This window comes from Alternaria novae-zelandiae (assembly GCF_023758075.1).
Source record: "Alternaria novae-zelandiae strain BMP 2774 chromosome Unknown scaffold_18, whole genome shotgun sequence".
NCBI classification, from domain to species: domain Eukaryota; kingdom Fungi; phylum Ascomycota; class Dothideomycetes; order Pleosporales; family Pleosporaceae; genus Alternaria; species Alternaria novae-zelandiae.
Window position 1 is genome coordinate 486,357 of NW_026056978.1, and position 16,912 is coordinate 503,268.

General features: G+C 53.3%; 8 protein-coding genes across 8 annotated transcripts; 3 read left to right on the forward strand and 5 right to left on the reverse strand.

The window, feature by feature from the left end:
* Positions 1 to 182: 182 nt before the first annotated feature.
* J4E88_008245 (uncharacterized protein) lies at positions 183 to 1,423 on the forward strand (the record flags this gene model as incomplete). The annotated part of the gene is made up of 3 exons (XM_049401856.1): positions 183 to 219; positions 301 to 657; positions 711 to 1,423. The coding sequence occupies 3 exons, from the start codon at positions 183 to 185 to the stop codon at positions 1,421 to 1,423; spliced, it is 1,107 nt and encodes a 368-aa protein (XP_049252394.1).
* A 392-nt stretch (positions 1,424 to 1,815) lies between these two features.
* On the forward strand, positions 1,816 to 3,049 carry J4E88_008246 (uncharacterized protein; the record flags this gene model as incomplete). The annotated part of the gene is made up of 3 exons (XM_049401857.1): positions 1,816 to 1,878; positions 1,983 to 2,241; positions 2,442 to 3,049. 3 exons carry the CDS (start codon positions 1,816 to 1,818, stop codon positions 3,047 to 3,049), a joined length of 930 nt encoding a protein of 309 aa, XP_049252395.1.
* Positions 3,050 to 3,998: 949 nt separating this feature from the next.
* On the reverse strand, positions 3,999 to 5,752 carry J4E88_008247 (uncharacterized protein; the record flags this gene model as incomplete). Its single annotated transcript, XM_049401858.1, has 4 exons — positions 3,999 to 4,145; positions 4,205 to 5,337; positions 5,386 to 5,541; positions 5,593 to 5,752. 4 exons carry the CDS (start codon positions 5,750 to 5,752, stop codon positions 3,999 to 4,001), a joined length of 1,596 nt encoding a protein of 531 aa, XP_049252396.1.
* A 435-nt stretch (positions 5,753 to 6,187) lies between these two features.
* Positions 6,188 to 7,274, forward strand: J4E88_008248 (uncharacterized protein; the record flags this gene model as incomplete). Its single annotated transcript, XM_049401859.1, has 2 exons — positions 6,188 to 6,929; positions 7,006 to 7,274. 2 exons carry the CDS (start codon positions 6,188 to 6,190, stop codon positions 7,272 to 7,274), a joined length of 1,011 nt encoding a protein of 336 aa, XP_049252397.1.
* Positions 7,275 to 7,332: 58 nt separating this feature from the next.
* J4E88_008249 (uncharacterized protein) lies at positions 7,333 to 8,298 on the reverse strand (the record flags this gene model as incomplete). The annotated part of the gene is made up of 1 exon (XM_049401860.1): positions 7,333 to 8,298. The coding sequence occupies one exon, from the start codon at positions 8,296 to 8,298 to the stop codon at positions 7,333 to 7,335; it is 966 nt and encodes a 321-aa protein (XP_049252398.1).
* A 1,759-nt stretch (positions 8,299 to 10,057) lies between these two features.
* Positions 10,058 to 10,543, reverse strand: J4E88_008250 (uncharacterized protein; the record flags this gene model as incomplete). The annotated part of the gene is made up of 2 exons (XM_049401861.1): positions 10,058 to 10,402; positions 10,460 to 10,543. The coding sequence occupies 2 exons, from the start codon at positions 10,541 to 10,543 to the stop codon at positions 10,058 to 10,060; spliced, it is 429 nt and encodes a 142-aa protein (XP_049252399.1).
* A 533-nt stretch (positions 10,544 to 11,076) lies between these two features.
* J4E88_008251 (uncharacterized protein) lies at positions 11,077 to 12,905 on the reverse strand (the record flags this gene model as incomplete). The annotated part of the gene is made up of 2 exons (XM_049401862.1): positions 11,077 to 12,825; positions 12,876 to 12,905. The coding sequence occupies 2 exons, from the start codon at positions 12,903 to 12,905 to the stop codon at positions 11,077 to 11,079; spliced, it is 1,779 nt and encodes a 592-aa protein (XP_049252400.1).
* A 622-nt stretch (positions 12,906 to 13,527) lies between these two features.
* On the reverse strand, positions 13,528 to 15,926 carry J4E88_008252 (uncharacterized protein; the record flags this gene model as incomplete). The annotated part of the gene is made up of 3 exons (XM_049401863.1): positions 13,528 to 15,234; positions 15,285 to 15,754; positions 15,803 to 15,926. 3 exons carry the CDS (start codon positions 15,924 to 15,926, stop codon positions 13,528 to 13,530), a joined length of 2,301 nt encoding a protein of 766 aa, XP_049252401.1.
* Between the last annotated feature and the right edge of the window lie 986 nt (positions 15,927 to 16,912).

Consider the following 16,912-nt stretch of genomic DNA (forward strand, 5'->3'; position numbering starts at 1 on the left):
GCGACCCCGCTCTCTCCCTGGTGGGCGTGGCACAGCTGCACGACGAAGGAGTACTACAGCCGGTCCGTTTAAAGAGTCGCGACGCGCGAAATGTAAACGCTATCCGTTGCTGCTAGTTGCGGCTTTCCACGCGCTATCCCGACCACTCTTTCCGACATCCAACCACCCAAGACACCGTCGCGATGCCGATTCGAAGCGACTGGACCCTTGCGCGCGAAGGTAAGCACCGAGCCATTGCCGCTCCCAATCGTCACAATGGCAATAGTATCGAGTAGGACGCTTTTCTGACACCGTGAACAGGCGTGACTGGCGATACCATCAGCCGCCTCATCAGGTACACGGCCTTCAACCCTGCCCTCACGCTGCCCCTCCTCCTCCTTGCGCGTTACACGCACCAAGGCAACGCCCTCGCCGAAGACCATGCCGCAGCATTCAAGGGCCTGAAGACGCTGCTGGGCTTGGGTGCGCTGAGCACCGTCAACGCCTGGCTCAACAGCGGCGTGACCAACAACTGGAGCGGCGATGCCTATGTCTGGAGTCGCGAGGTCGTCGTTGTAACCGGAGGCAGCGATGGCATTGGCAAGATTGTTGTCCAGCTGCTCGCCGAGAAGGGTATCAAGGTCGCGGTTCTGGACGTCCAGGACTTGACGTATGAGGGTATGTCTGCAATTGAGCGTCAATTGCTTGGAAGATATACTGACACTCACCAGCACCATCATCTGTCCGCTTCTTCAAGTGCGACCTCACCGACCCCGAGGCCATCGCCTCCGCCGCCTCATCCATCCGCTCCACACTCGGTAACCCCACGGTCCTGATCAACAACGCCGGAGTCGCACGCGGCAAGACCATCCTCGAGTCGACAGAGAAGGACATCAACCTGACCTTCAAGGTCAACGCCTTCAGCCACTACTATTTGACACAGCAGTTCTTGCCCGCCATGATCGCCGCCAACCACGGCATGATCGTAACCGTCGCCTCTGTAGCCGGCTACCTCTCCGCCCCCTCGATGGTCGACTACGCATCCTCCAAAGCCGCCGCCCTCTCCTTCCACGAAGGCCTCGCCGCCGAACTCACCGCCCGCTACAACGCACCCAAGATAAGGACTGTGCTCATGGCCCAGAGCTACACGCGCACTGCGCTGTTCGAAGGCTTCGATTCCAAGGGCGTTCTTTACCCGGAGACGGTTGCGGAGAGCATTGTTAAGGCTGTGCTAAGCGGCAAGAGTCAGCATGTTGTTCTGCCGGAAACTAGTGGGCTGTTCATTCCGGCGATAAGGACTTGGCCGTACTGGATGCAGTATGGGCTGAGGAAGAGGCTGGGTAAGCTTATGGCGGGGTGGAAGGGCAGGCAGGTTGTCCAACCTAGTTTGGCGGGGGAGGAGAAGAAGGTTGAGGATAGTACTGTGCTTGTTGATAAGGAGTAGGAGGGTGGTTGATTGGTGGAAATGTGTGGTACTGTCCGCAGTTTGCACATGACCTTCCTTGACGTGTGTTGGGGTTGTAGATGCTGAGCTGTTCATATTTCTTTTGATGTGTTACATAATCTTGCAGTATACCTTTCATATAATTGAGCGATATCACCAGCATATATTCGATCTGAACACATCGAGTTTAGTCGCAGATGACTTTGGAACAAGCATCGCTCTCGGGGATGTGAGTTGTGATAGAAGTAGATTGTTAAGAAATGACGTAAGCGTACACGTGGTATGCATCAACAACGTAGGATGGCAAGTGTATATTACAAAGCCTCTTGTAACCCATCTTGATATCCTAGTCACTTTGCCGTTTCCATATCTTCCAAATTGTCGTACGAAAAATGGCTCATCTAACACGGGAAGAAGTCCTTGAGTCGGGTGAGGTGTCCGAAATATACAGAAAGGTAGGTACCATAAGCTCACCAGTCACTTCCTATACCACTTCATCACCATTCCTTCGAAACCCCAGCCCTCTAACCCCTATCCCTAAACTCACACCCCACCCCAGGCCTTCACAGCCCGCCCATTCCAAACAACAGGCCCAGACTTCTTCGCCCACCGCGCCTCCCGCGCAGCCCACCTCTCGCAGCTCCGCCACCTCTACCCCATCCCCGGTGCCATCCCAGAGCACGTGACAGAAAGCCTCCTCGACGTGCCCACCCGAGATGGAGCCTCCATCCGCGTCAAAGTGTACCAGCCTGTTGCTGGTCCGCCGGAGGATGGCAGCCCACTGATTATGATGTACCACGAAGGAGGCTGGAGTATGGGTGATTTAACGGATGAAGATATGAATTGTCGGATGTTTATGAGGGAGTTGGGGGCTGTTTGTGTTAATGTTGAGTATCGGTAAGACGATCCCGTCGTTTGTATCCCAGGTTTTCTTTGATTGTTTACGTTATCGTTGCGTCTTCGTATACTTCAACTTCTTTTCCCAAGACACATTTACTCACGTACCACCACAGTCTAGCACCCGAGCACAAATTCCCAACCGGCGTCCACGACTGCCACGACGCCCTCCTCTGGGCCATCAAAAACAGCGACGTACTCAACGCAACACCCACCCGCGGCCTCCTCGTAGGCGGCGCCTCAGCCGGCGGCAACATCGCCGCCGTTCTTGCCCTTCTCGCCCGAGACACAGCTTTAAATCCACCCATAACAGGCCAATACCTCTGCGTCCCCGCACTCCTCCCCCACACAAACGTTCCTGCCCACCTAATCCCCCTCTACCAATCCCGCTCAGATAATACATCCGACCCCGTACTCAAAGATATGGCACCAGGATTCATCGAATCTATCTACGAACCACAGGAAGAGTCACCGCTTTGGGACCCGTTCAACCATCCAGACGGACATGTGGGTGTCGCGAAGGCGTTTTTCCAGGTTAGCGGGCTGGATCCGTTGAGGGACGAGGCGGTGCTTTATGATAGGGCTCTGAGGGAGAGTGGGGTGTTAACGCGGTTTGAACTATACAAGGGGTTTGGGCATATGTTTTGGACAAACTATCCGGAGTTGAAGGAGAGTAGAGGGTTTGTGGAGGATACGTTGGAGGGGGTTAGGTGGTTGTTGGAGAGGTAGGTGGACGTTGTGTTCGTGTATGACTTGATTTAGAGTATGATAGCACCTCATACAAAGGAAAAACTGAACACGTCTGCGGAGTACATTGACCTAAAACCTTGCAAAGGAGGTGACCCAGAGTCAACGTAGGCTCTAGGCTGTTCAGCTTTTCCCTAGATTGGCGTGATATTGTACTCTAAGTACAACGAGATGTTGAATATATCATTGTTTACTACTATTCTCGATGTTGTAGCTCAACGATACCGACCGTGAGCATCACCCCACTGGTACCCGTTCCTCCAACCCCACTGCCCTCTTCTCTCATTTCAATACCCCTGCATCCCAGGTGGTTTACCCATATGCCTCCAGTGTCCCCAGTTGAAGTGCCCGTGAGGCACTTGAGAGAGGTTGTCTGCCGTGATGCGATCTGGGCGGCGGTAGTCGGCCCAGCGGACGCTTCGGCCTGTCATACTGGGAATGACGCGAGGGTGGGTTGCTCTGGGTTTAGTAACTTAGTGTAGTGTTTGTCAGGTGAGCTGAAACTTTGTTTGGTTGAAAGAGTATGAATAGAGGGTTGAAGAGAGACGCGCACGGGGTAGCTATATAAAAGATGAGTGTGTTGGTAGGGGCGTGAAGTTGATGCTTGAAGACATTGATGCGTGGCTTCCGCCACGGGAAAAAAGAGACAAGTCGACCGAGCTGCGTTGTACATGCGTTCACGATCACGCAGAAAGCAAACGTGTCGATGATGGATGCAGTAACAGGAATTGAGAAGTACGTATTCGAGAAATGGTGATATGGAATGTGAAAGCTTGTATTGGGTACGGAAATACACTGTGGGTATAAAGCCATGCTAATGACGACCGTGAACCTGTAAGAAAGCCTTTGCTATCGGAAGCGTCGAATAAACTTGTATGGAATGCAGATGCCTGAGAAAGTGGGAAATGCCGGTAAAGAAACAAGACCCAGACTACGATCCACCCCTTGGACTGCCCGAGGGCGCTTTGTTGACCAAGCTGGAGAAGAAAGATCTCAGCTTCTCGTTGTCATTGATGTTGGTGTCTTGTGTTTTGGGAGGTGGTGTTTCGGGCTCGTCTGATCGGTTGGCTTGACGGTCCTGGAATGAAGTTAGTAAATGTTCGTTATCTCTTCAGGAAGAATGAACGTTTGACGTACCTGTAGCCTCTTAACCATTTCATCGGCATTGACTTGAATACCGCCCATGTTGAATTGTACAGGTCCAATGTGCTCTTCGACAACTCCCGATGCGTCGTCGGTATAGGTCCTAGAGATTGACGGATCTTGCTCTTTGCGCGCAGCCTTCATGGCAGCTTCATTCTCATCCTCCCGCCGCAGATTCTCAAGAACGTTGACCTGATCGGCGAGGAAGGCCTGTGGATCTTTGCTTGATACTTCGAGCCCGTTGGCTTGTTTCGATAGGCTTGACAGTGCGTAGTCTGACTCCGGGTTGCGGATCGTCTCTTCGTAGATTGAAGTCGCTGAGGGCCCTTCCTCTTCCTCTTCAGCTGGCGCAACCGGCGCCTCTTCACCGTTCGGTTGGGCTTCTCCTTCGATGGGTGCAGCCACTTGGCCGTTGGTTGGCCGCATGTGCTGGGGAATGTCGATGTCAACACTCCATTTCTCGCTGATGCCCTCCACATCGAAGCCTTCTCGTAATATACGAATCTTCGCCCATGAGTCCCAGTTGGGTGGAACCAGTACGCGATCGCGATCCGTCACGTTGTGCCTAAGTTGCTCTTGTTTCAGCAGGGACTTGATGCCGAGTGTGGAGTGAATGAGCGTTCGCAAAGATCCCGGCGCCGTGGGCATTGTGTATACCAAGCTTGAGCCGTGCTTGAGAAGAATGGTGCGCATGTACTGGAGTATGAAGTCGAATTCCTCCTCTTTCCAGCCCCGCTCCTTCTCAAGGGTCTCGATCTTGTCCGCGTTCTGGCATACCACACATAGCGGTATGCCGAGCGGCTCATCCCATTCTCCCGGGCCTAGTGGTATCTTCACGTTCTCCATGCTGCTACCTTCGGATGGGAGGTTGCGGCCCTTGTCTTGTAGGGTTTGGATGTTCTCCTCCAGAACTACCTTGGAGTTGTCATCGAGCGAGACGATAAGCGATCGCAGAACTCTGATCCAGTCGCGCAGTTGTCGTATCCACAGCCATGGGTGGTTCCAGTCCAGGAGTATGACGATAAGCATGTGCGGGAGGGTTCGTGGGTTGAGGTACGGCTTGATCAAGGGCGTGAACGACGGCGATGGATTGGCAAGGAGGTAGAGCGAGAGGCGCGCCAGAGTATCTGGCTTTGTTAGCGATACTTGTTGTTATAACCAGTGCCGCTACATACCCTCGTGATCCGTGTCCAATACATCTTGGTACGTGTAGCCCAGGCCGAATTGATTGGCGATGGGCGGCTTCCTGCCCCGGTCTGGCGGTCGCCTATTGTTTGCAGAGTCTGTGGATACCGATTCAAGGAACTCTCGCTGCGTCTCTGGTGTTCCGCCTGGGATCGAGTATTAGCTAGATCCCCTATTCTGCGTGTCGTGGCCCTCACCCAGGACGAGTAGACTCTTTTCCGGCAGTCGCTTTCCACTCGAGATGTTGTCGAGCATGGGCTTCCATATTTCCTCTTTGTCCGTGTCTCTGCTGCCCGGCCGGTCGTGGCTGCCGGGGACGCGTGTGGGGAAGTTGGAGGTCCGACGCGCGCTCGCCATTGCGGAGGTGCTGCGGAGCTTGGTCGCTGGTGAAACGTGACGTGCCCGGCTGAGCGATGCTGCGTAGATGATGTACACAAAGTATGCGACGGATGCGGAAGGGCTAAGGCGGCACGGGGTGAATGTCTAGTGGGGTTGCGGTGTGCTTGTTTGGCCGCATGTTCGCTGGTACCTTTTCTGCAGGGATGCGGCTGCTGGCCAAGCCCGAGCTTCAAAAGTTCCAGCGGACTTGCCTGCCCTCCGACACGACGTCTAGAATACTGCGCCAACATTTTTCCGAGTCGCAGCGACATACAAGAGGGATTCGAAGACCCACGATCCATGTCTGAACAGCCATCACAGCGCTAGTGGATCAGGAAGCGACGCCCAACCCACCCGCCGAACGCGCCTTCCTCACTTCTCTCACCTCACCACCACGTACACACCACGCCCACGATGAACTCGGTGCGCGCGATCCAGCAGCTCAACAAGCGCGAGCTCGAAGCGGGCATCAACCCAGAAGGTTCATGGCATACCGACTACCGCGACACCGCCTTCATTAACATCGGCGGCCTACCCTTCGAACTTTCAGAGGGTGACATCGTCACCATATTCTCCCAGTATGGCGAGCCGGTATGGGTCAAGCTTGCGCGCGACAAGGAGACGGGAAAGTCACGAGGTTTTGCTTGGATCAAGTACGAAGACCAGAGGAGCTGCGATCTGGCTGTGGACAACCTGGGTGGAGCAACCATTATGGACCGAGTCATTAGGGTCGACCATGCGCGGTACAAGCCTAAGGACGACGAAGATATGAGGGACAATACCATGGGGGACGTAGACCTCGACGCGGGCAATGAGTCCGATGGCGGCAGAAGGAAGCGGAGAAAGACAGAAAGCGAAAGCGACTCGGACGACGACCGACCACTATTACCAGAGGAGATTGAGCTAGGGCGGCTCATGGAGAAGCTCGACGAGGACGATCCGATGCGCGATTCCATGATCAAGCGTCAACAAGAGAAAGTGGACGATGCCCTCAAGAAACTGAAGAAGCAGAAGCGCAAAGAAAAGGAGCGGGCAAAGCGCAAGGATAGGCATAGTCGGAGAGACAGGTCGAGAGACCGAGATAGGAGCAAGGACAGAAGAAGGATGAAGGGAGCGGGAGAGGACAATGGGCGTGACAAGCACTCGCGTCGGAGGAGTAAGAGCCTCGACAGGAGTCCACGCGACGAACATAGACATCGGAAGTCAAGACCACGAGATGACTCGGAGGACAGACATCGTCGCCACCGGTCGGAACGGACTCGAGATCGGAGCGAGGATTCCCGAGACAGACGCGACCGACATCGAAAGCGCGAGCGAAGACGCTCAGGTTCCGACGGCGAAGATGCAGGGCGCTCACGGCGAAAACCATCGCACTCACCATTACCATATCGCGCTCGTTCTCCCTAGTCACCGGCTATACTCTCCCATGATTCAGAGTTCGTGGTTCAAAAAGACTTCCATGTTTGTCGGCACAGGCTCTGTCGCTGTCTCCGTACTGTAGTATTATACATGAATATCCATATATCGCTACGAGATTAAGTAGCTGGTTATCCCACGCACTACGTTCCGACCAACAGCCTCCTAGCTACCATCTCAAGCTGCAATTCTACAGCCCCACCTCTCCCTGCCGCTTCAAAGCCTTCGGTGATTATCTCCGTCAAACGCGTCAATCCACCCTGCTGTTCAAAGCGTTTTCCTCGGGACCAGGGCACAACCACCTCGATCTTCAGCTTCCTCAAACTGGTTAGCTGGTAGACTGGCTCAAGCCTCAACCGCTTCTTTACCTCCTTCTTTGGAGCCAGCTTCACAGGCGCTGGCGCACGCGCAAAATCTGTTAGCCAGAAATAGTCCAACTCGAAGATTAGACTGCGGAGTCCAGTGCACTTGGCAGCTAGATCTTCACCCGTGGTTATGTACACCCTCTGGTGTTTCAGGCCGTAGGCGAGGAGATCGCCATAACACAGCATGCGCACGTGTTTGAAGCCGTTGACAGCGGAAAGAAAATTCATCAGAGGAACCACATGCGTTATGCTGCTTTTCAAGACCGTGAAGCGTGTGCGGCGGATCCAGACGGCGAGTCCTTCCTTGTGTAATTGCTTGCTGGCAAAACATAGATTTGGGAGTGTAGCTGGAGCTACGGTCAGGGGCGAAATGTCCTTGTACGCCTGGACGAAGTATCGTGTTGAGAGGCCGTCCATTGCGTAATGATAGACCTTCTCACGTATCTCGAGCGGAAGCTGGAGAAAGCGCGGGAAGTAGTCTGGCACGTACTCTTCCCATTCCTCGGCCTTCTTGACGATGGCAGGACGTAACGGATGCGCTTGAGTTTTGCCCGGTCGAGGGGGATGGCGCACTTTGCGTTCGCAGTGTCGGGGTACATGGAAGATGTACTTTGGCTTCCTGGGTATTCCGTGGTTGCTTTTTCCCTGGGGACTAGACGCAAAGGCGAAGCCGAAACCGAAACGCTTCGCAGCGCGATTAGCGGCTGTTAACAAATAGATGAGGTAACAAATTCGTCCTACCATCACCGCGGTGATGACAGCGAGAGCGAATCTAGAATTGAACTCCATTGCTTATTCAACCAAAGTTTGCGAATCAGTTGGAAGATAAGTTGAGGGTAGAGCGAGAGGAGGGGGTGATTTATCATCTTGGAGATTGCTCAACGGATGATTGAGCGGGACTGAACTGTGCTCAAAGCTTCAGGCGCGTGTGGCAATAACAAACAGCTTCTCGCCTCAAACCTGAAGGTTTTAACAAACGAAGGGTTCGCAAATGAAGGGTTCACAAACGAAGGGCTCACAAGCATTTTGTGGCAGTAAGGAGCGTCTTGTAAAGAGGAATACAGGTGCCGACCCTCGATCAAAATACGAGCTAGAAAAGGTCAAATGCTGTATTAGATGCCGAGGGGCTTCGATCTACCAGCTGACTATCTATCTCTATACGTTATTATCTACCGAGCGAGCTCCCTCATGTGAGACTCTACTACACCATGGTCTTGAATTCCATTCATCTCGTCCGAGACGAGCTGATCGACATTGCTCTTCTCATGTAGTGAAAGATCCAACTTTCACCCCCGCGAGCCAACGGCATAGGCACCCGGTTCTCCCATTCCACTCTAACTTATCGACTGTTCATGTTGTAGCCCGGTAGACGTTCATCTCCGGGCAGCTCCCAGACCGCCTTGATCTGACTCTGACTCGACAGTTCTGCATATGACTCCTCAGTCGATAGTTCGGCTTTATCGTTAAACTCTGCCACAGCGACTGGAGGCTCGTCTAAACGGGGAGCCACTCGTTTGCGTTTGTGGCGCCTGATGAAGAGTATCAACAGGGCGGTCAGAAGGCATCCTCCTAGAGCTCCACCGACTCCGGCGCCGATGGAAATTGCTTTGCTGTCGCTTTGACCCGAATTGCCGGCTGGCGGGCTCGGAGAGGCTTGAGTTACGGACCCAGTACCAGTGCGCGATGGAGTTGGCAAAGGCGTGGTACTCGCACTCGAAATAGCGGATGAACTCAGTGACAGCGACGAACTACTCTCAACCCCTGTATACGGGCCTACAGTAGCACTCGTCAAGGTAAACACCGCCGTATCCGTATGACAGCACCTCTGCCCCTCTGCCTCAGATTCACAGCAGTACTCTGCCTCCCTCCCGTATCCCTGCGAGCCACACTGCCACACCTTGACGCCATCAGCGCGAAAGTCATAGGCGCTAGAATTATTCGGCGTATCTTGATTGAGCTGACAGTTCTGTGGGCAGAGTGGGCTAGACCAGCTCCTATCCGTACAGGTGCCGCGTGCGTACTCCTGGCCGCTATCGCTCTCCGCACCACCCATAATGCAAAGGCCGTTTGTGAGACAGGCTGCACGCGACCAGCAGCATCCTGTTACTTCCGCGTCGGGATCGCACGGGACGTCGTGGGGTTGTGTGTCGCCGTTGGGAAAGTAGCATATGTTCTGTGGTGATGCGAAGCGGAGTAGGGAAATTGTGAGAACGAGAGTAAGGTAACGCATAATGAGGGATTGAGTGTGCACGAGATGGAGATGCGAAGGTAGTAAGAAGCATATACCTGTTGGGGTCATTACGGCCCCCAAATATTCAACGTGAGACTGCATGCTAAGCGCCCAACATCTGACACCACAGCTACGCTGTCAGAACAACGCAACGAACAGCCAGAATAGTGCCGCGAGATGGGGCGGAAGCTGATTCAGCGTAGAATCACTATCCAATCATTTATATTCGGGTATAATTTACCAACGCCGCCCCCATCCCTCCTTTCGCCATATCTATGCAGCCTGTTTCTGGCCGGTGACAGGGCATACAGCCCCATCCGCCGCACCCTCTACACTCGGGTGTGTAGCGACCTTATCCTTGTGGTGTCCGACTGTCGCCTTTGTGACTGGGCAGATGTCGCCGGCGTTCGCCTTGAGCATGTCTGGGTGGTCGGGAGGAAGTACGGTTGTAGCTGTGCCTACGATCGGGCAGAGAGCATCGTCCATCTCTTGGGCCTTGGTCGTCTTTACGTTCTTCTTGAGCGCGGGGCACGATGTAGCCTCGGTGCCTTGGGTGGGGACGGGAGGGTGTGCGGAGAGGTTGTGGTGGTGGTCGCTGGTTGCGCCTACGACTGGGCACTGTGGGTTGTATGTTAGCGATGTGCAACGATGCCCAGTGTGTCCTTGAGTACGTACAACCTGACCATCCTTCGCTAGGTCGATAGAGGGGTGGTTTGGGGGAAGCACATCGTTTGTGGTACCGATCACGGGGCAAGACATGTTGATGGAAGTGTTGTTGTTGGTGTTGTATTACAAAGGTTCGATGTAAAAGTTGTAAGAGTTGTAGATCAACAAGAAGTGAAGAGCGGTATCAAAGCGGTGTATATGGGCTTGCTAGCAAGCGCCAGACTCTTGCTGCACCTTGTATGGCCGCCTCGAAGCTACCCCAGATTTGCAAGGATCGCGTCGCTAGCGCCTTTGTCATGGCCATCACGTCACCGCTGATTGGTTGAATGGCTCGAGCTTGAGCTCCTCAACGCGCGCCTTTCGAAGCTTCGAATAACAGCTAACCTTCTGCCTTGTTTCTGTTTCCGGACTATCGCGTTACCAATGAGTGTATCGCATGTCGGTGCTCAAGACTAATTGCTTTTCACGTCGGAAGACATCATCATACCGAACTTGTGATGCCCAGGTGGTTATTGGTAATCAACTTAGGATGCCCGGCGATAACCTGTAAGCACCAAACTTAGAAGCTCAACAAATATCAGGATGCTAGACGTTTCTCTTGAACCAATAATACAGGACGGGTCTATCTAGACAGTTATAGCAGGTCCAGCCTTGACAAGGGCTTTTGATAATGCGCTCTTCATCTCGGTGCGCGCCTTCACTTCCGCCATATCTTTATCGTTAAGCTCAACCAGGGTCCCGCGAACACGTCCCCTCCAGCACCCCCATCGGCGAACCAACTCGACTTGAATACCGCGCTCCGGTTTCCGCTGAACGAGGAAGCTCTTCATCATCCATTTGCTTACTTCCTCTAGCACATCTAAATCGGCCTCCTTGCCGCCTCGAGATGGTCGCATGTATATGCCGTCGATGTAGACCTCTTCCAATTTGGTACAGCCGAGAATTGTCTCCAGCTTGAATCGGTCGATGACTGTAGCCAGAGGAAGTGCCTTGCGTTCCCAGTCGGTCTCCGCATTGCTAAAAGTCACCTTATCGACATGGAAAGTCATGTCGAGCTTGCGCAGATTCTTGCAAGCGACAGCCAACTCGAAACTGGCGTTGGTGAGGGCTGGTGGGAGGCGTTGGTGGTTGAACCAATGCATATGCGGGAAGTTGAGGTGCTTCACCGCGTTCTCGCCGCCGCCACCAGGAATCGCCTTTATGAACTTGGTAAACCAAGTCGCGATCTTGAAGTTAGTGTTTCGGAACATGTACTTCAAGTCGAATCGCTTGGTCCTCCGCAGCATCAGGACGAGAACTTCCTCATGCATCTTGTGGCTGACGAAAGCGAGGTTTGGTAGCCAACCCTTTGGGCAACGGCCCGTACTAGCGTCCGGAAACACCTTGGGGTTCTGGTTGTCGCAAGCGATAAGCACGTTGGGATACTCCCACTTGCAGCACGGGTTGCTGAATTCGTCGTAGTGCTGATGCTCGCTCAGGCGACCAGCATCACACTCCATCAATGCATACTCGTGCATGATGGACTCGCGGAGCTCTCCAGGTAAGTCGAGGAACTTCTGGAACCAGTCCGGACAGACGTACGTTGTGTATTCGACCACCTCGGAAAACTCGCGGAAAGCGGCGATTTCCGGATCGTTCCAGTTGTCAAAATCGTTGGTATACTCCAAGTACGAGCTGCAAGTCATGCAGAAATCGTCAAAGATGTAGTCCCGAACTTCCTTAAATCCGTCCATGAACCAGTCCATGTGGGTGATGGCTGTGGGGAAAGTACGCCATTCCTCAAGTCCATGTATGTACGCAGTCTCGTCCACGCAATACAAACACCGACATGGGCATTCCCAGTCATCCCAGTAATCTTCATCCGAGTCATCCAAATCTCTCGCTCTGTTGTAGCAATGGTCATCGCGGCTGCCCCACGCATTCCAGAAACAGGCGTTCTCGTATGAGAGAACGAGATCGAAGAAGATGGCATCTTCGATAGGAGTGTATCCCATGTGACGGTACACGGTCAATAGGGAGTCCGGAAGAGGTGGGTAGGAGAGCATGTCCAGCGGCGGAGGGTCGTAGGCATGCTTTATACATTGCATACCAGCTCTTGCCAATTTGGAGAATTCGCCATCGGCCAATGTTCTCTGCTGATACACCGTGCATATACTGATCATGTCTTGGAACACATTGTTCTCTGTGGTAGAAGGATCGTTCCAGTCTTCCACGGAGTCGTGCTCGTTACTGTATTCGATATAGCCTTCGGCGGTCAAAGTAAGATTTTGGAATGCCTCAAGAAGGACGGGATCCGGATCCTCGATGGAATATTTAGGAGTAAGACTCTCCTTGACTGTCTTCACGAAGGACGCGTAGGACTTTTGGATGTCCTCCTAGTCATTATCAGTATTGCCAACGGTAGCAATGATTTCATGAGACTTACCGATACCGGGTAGTCGATGAGTTTAACCATGATTGCTCTGGGTATACGAGGTATACAAACTCTTCGAAAGGTTCAGGGGTTTCAAGTTGAGTGGATCGATCCTTTGGAGAAGGGCTGGGCGCGCAGAGAGCTGGGGCTGATATAGAACAAGGAGGGTGTGCTAGGCAGAAGAAAGCCCTGTAGCAGCAAGGGCGGGCTTTTTGCATTCACTGCATCGTATATTAGTCTGTGCATTCTTGCCTCTTCGCAGAACAGGCACGAAGACCGTGGAACTCCAGGGCGGGGGCAAAAGCACTCAGGGGTATACTGCGAGTCCCCCTCGACCAGCTTGATGTTGACAAACTAGATGGATGGCTTGCATCGTAGGCGCCCACAAACGATTGCTTGAAACACGAACATCAACTCATGATTCGATTGGCGTGCTTTATAAGTTGTTATAACACTTCGCCGGAGTTTGTCACATCCATAGTTCAGCGAGTAAACAGAGACTAAACCACCACGCAGAGAAAACACACATGTTCCTAGCTATGCCTTAAATCGAGCATTTTGATAGGGGGGTACCAAGATATCACTGTTTCATCACTCCGCAAGACAGCAAGAATTGCGATGACAATGTCCGTAAGTATGGACATTACTGTATCATCATACTAGTCTACTCAATTACGATCTCGCCTTCTTGCCTCATATCGCGGCTGCTCGCTCCCACCCACACCGCATATCGGCCTCTCTGAAGCTCCCAAGCCTGAGCGGTGACATTCCAAACACTTAAATCACGCCTGTCCAACGTGAACTCAACCTCTCGGCTTCCGCCAGGCTGCAACAAGCCCACGCGTTCGAAACCTCTCAGCTGCTTCGCCGGCGCATTTGGTACGCCCAGGTATAGCTGCGCTACTTCGTGGCCAGCGACCTTGCCGGTGTTGGTAATAGTGACTGTGGCGCGGTACAAGACTTGCCATAGCCAAGGGTGACCTCCTTGTACAATCGGCACAGATGTGGACGGGAAGGCAGCGAGACTTGCATTCGCCACAGGCTCAACTGTCATGTTCGCATAGCCGAATGTCGTGTATGAAAGCCCGTAACCGAATTCATACTGCGGTGTGATGTTTTGCGCGTCGAAAGCGCGGTAGTCGATGTACAAGCCCTCAGTGAAGTCCGACTGCAAGAATGCCGGGATGGACGGGTCGAGAGTCGAATTGAGAAGGTGGCCGTAATCGGACTCTTGCTTTGCGACAGTGTACGGCAAACGTCCGGATGGGCTCACATCGCCGTACAGAACGTCGGCGATGGCATTACCGCTTTCCTGGCCAGGAACACCCGCGAAAAGGACGGCGGTGACGTTGGGGTGGTCAATCCATGCGTCAACGGTGCGGATGCCGGCGGAGTGCAGTACAACAACCGTGTTTGAGCAGTTGGTCGCAACGTTGTTGACAAGCTGGTCGCTGAATTCGTCTGTAAGAGAAGTGCGATCGAAGCTCTCCGAAGCGTATGCGTTGATGAAGACGAGGCATGCGTCAGCATTTGCATACACGGTCGGGTTCACGCCAAAGAAGTCCCATCGTACAGTTCCGCGATCCGCAATTACGCGATTCTGGATGGCGTTGAATGGGCTGATAACGTAAGGTGGGGTGCTGGAGCCTGATCCACCTGCCGTAACGAGGGTGCCGTTGAGCGTGTTCCAGCCAAAGTTCTCTTCATAGCCACCACCGAATCGGGATGGGTTGTTCCATGGTTGAGACTTTACTTCCGCATCGTAGCCGTAGATGTTCAAGAAGCGGGGGTGTTGGAGTGGTAGAGTATTGTTGACATTCTTGACCAGGACGGTTCCGGCAGCTCCGATCTCTCGGATGAGCGACGCGTGGTCTTCACGCACATCGACGATTTCGTGTTCGACGTTGTATGGGTAGACGGCGTTTTCGGGAAAACCCTCGTCTTGGTTGAGATAGAACCAGGCTGCCAGTAGTCTTGTGTTCATGTCATCGAGCCTCTCTGTAGTGACTGATCCGTTGTTCACCGCATCGGTAAGGTTCTCGCCCCAGAATTTGGCAACAGGCATCACCACATCTAGACCGGCATTGGCTGAGGCGACACCGGCATGCTGCGCATCCCAGTCAGATACCACGAAACCCTCGAAACCCAACTCTTCCTTCAAAATTCCGTTCATAAGCTTGCTGTTCTGGCATCCGTATGAGTTGTTGATTCGCTGGTATGAGCACATCAGCGAGCCGGCTCCTTCACGAAGGGCATCCATGAACGGCCAAGCATAGAGCTCGTGCAGTGTACGATCGTCCACATTGGAAGAGACGGCCTCGCCTTCGTCACCAGGGCGTCGCCTGTACTCTTGTTCTTGCGCAAGCCAATGCTATTGATACGATCAGCCCAGACTCTCATCGTATTTACGATGTTGCCTACCTTTGGTGTAGCAATTACACCCTCTTTTTGTGTGCCTCTAGTGATGAGACCACCGCCAATACCAGCAAGATACGGGTCAGCACCAAGACCTTCCCAGTTGCGACCTCCACGCGCGACTCTTCCAATAGGGCCGATGAATGGGCCGAGAGCAACGTGAATGCCCTTTCCTCTGTACTCTCTACCGAGAGCATGGCCATATCTGAGCATGAGATCTCGATCGAACGTAGCTCCAAGATGAATGCCAGCAGGGAATGACGAGACAAACTCTTGTCCTCGCACGCCGGCAGGTGCATCCGCGAAACATAGCTCTGGGATCTGAAGACGAGGTACAGCTCCGGTTTGGCCTACGCAAGGACCGGAGACGCCATGTGTGAGATTCGACTTCTCTTCTAGCGTCAATTGAGCCACAAGGTCTCTCGCACGAGCATATGCGGATGCCCAAGAAGACGAGGTTGTTCCATTGCCGACAGCTGTCTCTTGTTAGTTCTTTCATCTTCGATCATGATCAAAACACCCACGGGTCGGATATACTGGCGGACTAAGTCCATAGAATGGAACCTCGGACTCGTTGGTGTATCCTTGTGAGACCGCTAGATTTGGCAGTAAAGCAAAGCTCACCGCAACTGCGCTGGAGTATCTCATCTTGCGGAACTTTCGTCTGCAACACGATGATCGCAGTCGTTGGCATCACGGGTAGCTAAATACCTCCGAAAATTTTGCATGCATCTCGCGGTCTACCCACGTCATTCGGGATTCCACCGGGCTGCCATACCAGCCTCGTGACGAGCCATCCGCAATGCTACCGTTCTCTCCAACCGTTCTCCGCATTTTGCCTTGGCGGAGAGGGGAGAGCGGATACAAGTGTCGATGGCTGCTGGATGGAGGATGGTCGGCACGACTGGCGATTGCCGACAGGCTAGCTTCGCCGACGATTACCCAGATGCTTCTTCGCATCGCCCCGCTCTGTATTCCATGAAAGCACAACATCTCCATCTCAAAGGTCTTGCTCACTGTAGTACTGCAATTCAAAGCCGTCTTCATTCGTAACGAAGAAGACCTTGATCGATAAATCGAAATCGTTTGCAGGGCCGGCTTTCACACAGACTCACCTACCTAGGTATTCATCATTCCGCAGGCATGAATCAAATTCACGGTCGAAGCATCGCAATGCTTGGCCTGGCCATGATGCTTTTACATTAGCACCGAGAACTCGTCATCCATGTTTTCCGGGCTTTCGCTGTCGGAAGTCGGATCATGAAGTAGCCCCGGATAACAATCGCCCGAACCCCGAAGCGATTTAGCGCGTCGTGCTTACCTAGGTAGGCCGTGCAGATATTCCAAGGTAGCGACCTCAGCCAAATGTTGGCGGCATCGTAGCGGCACGGTCGTTACTTATGGAACAGCCTGGCTATATAATGACGGAACCTTCCGGAAAGCGTTGATAGCGTTGCTACAGTTCCCGGGTCTGACGCCCGTTTCAGCCTGACAACGGCGACGCCTTGGTGCCTCAGGTTCTGTCTCAAGACCGCCAACACGTGGAGAAACATGCATCACCCCAGCCGTTCCTCATTATTGGGACGTCACAACTGTCAATGCGCGTGGACGCATTCCTCTTACGGCGGATCACA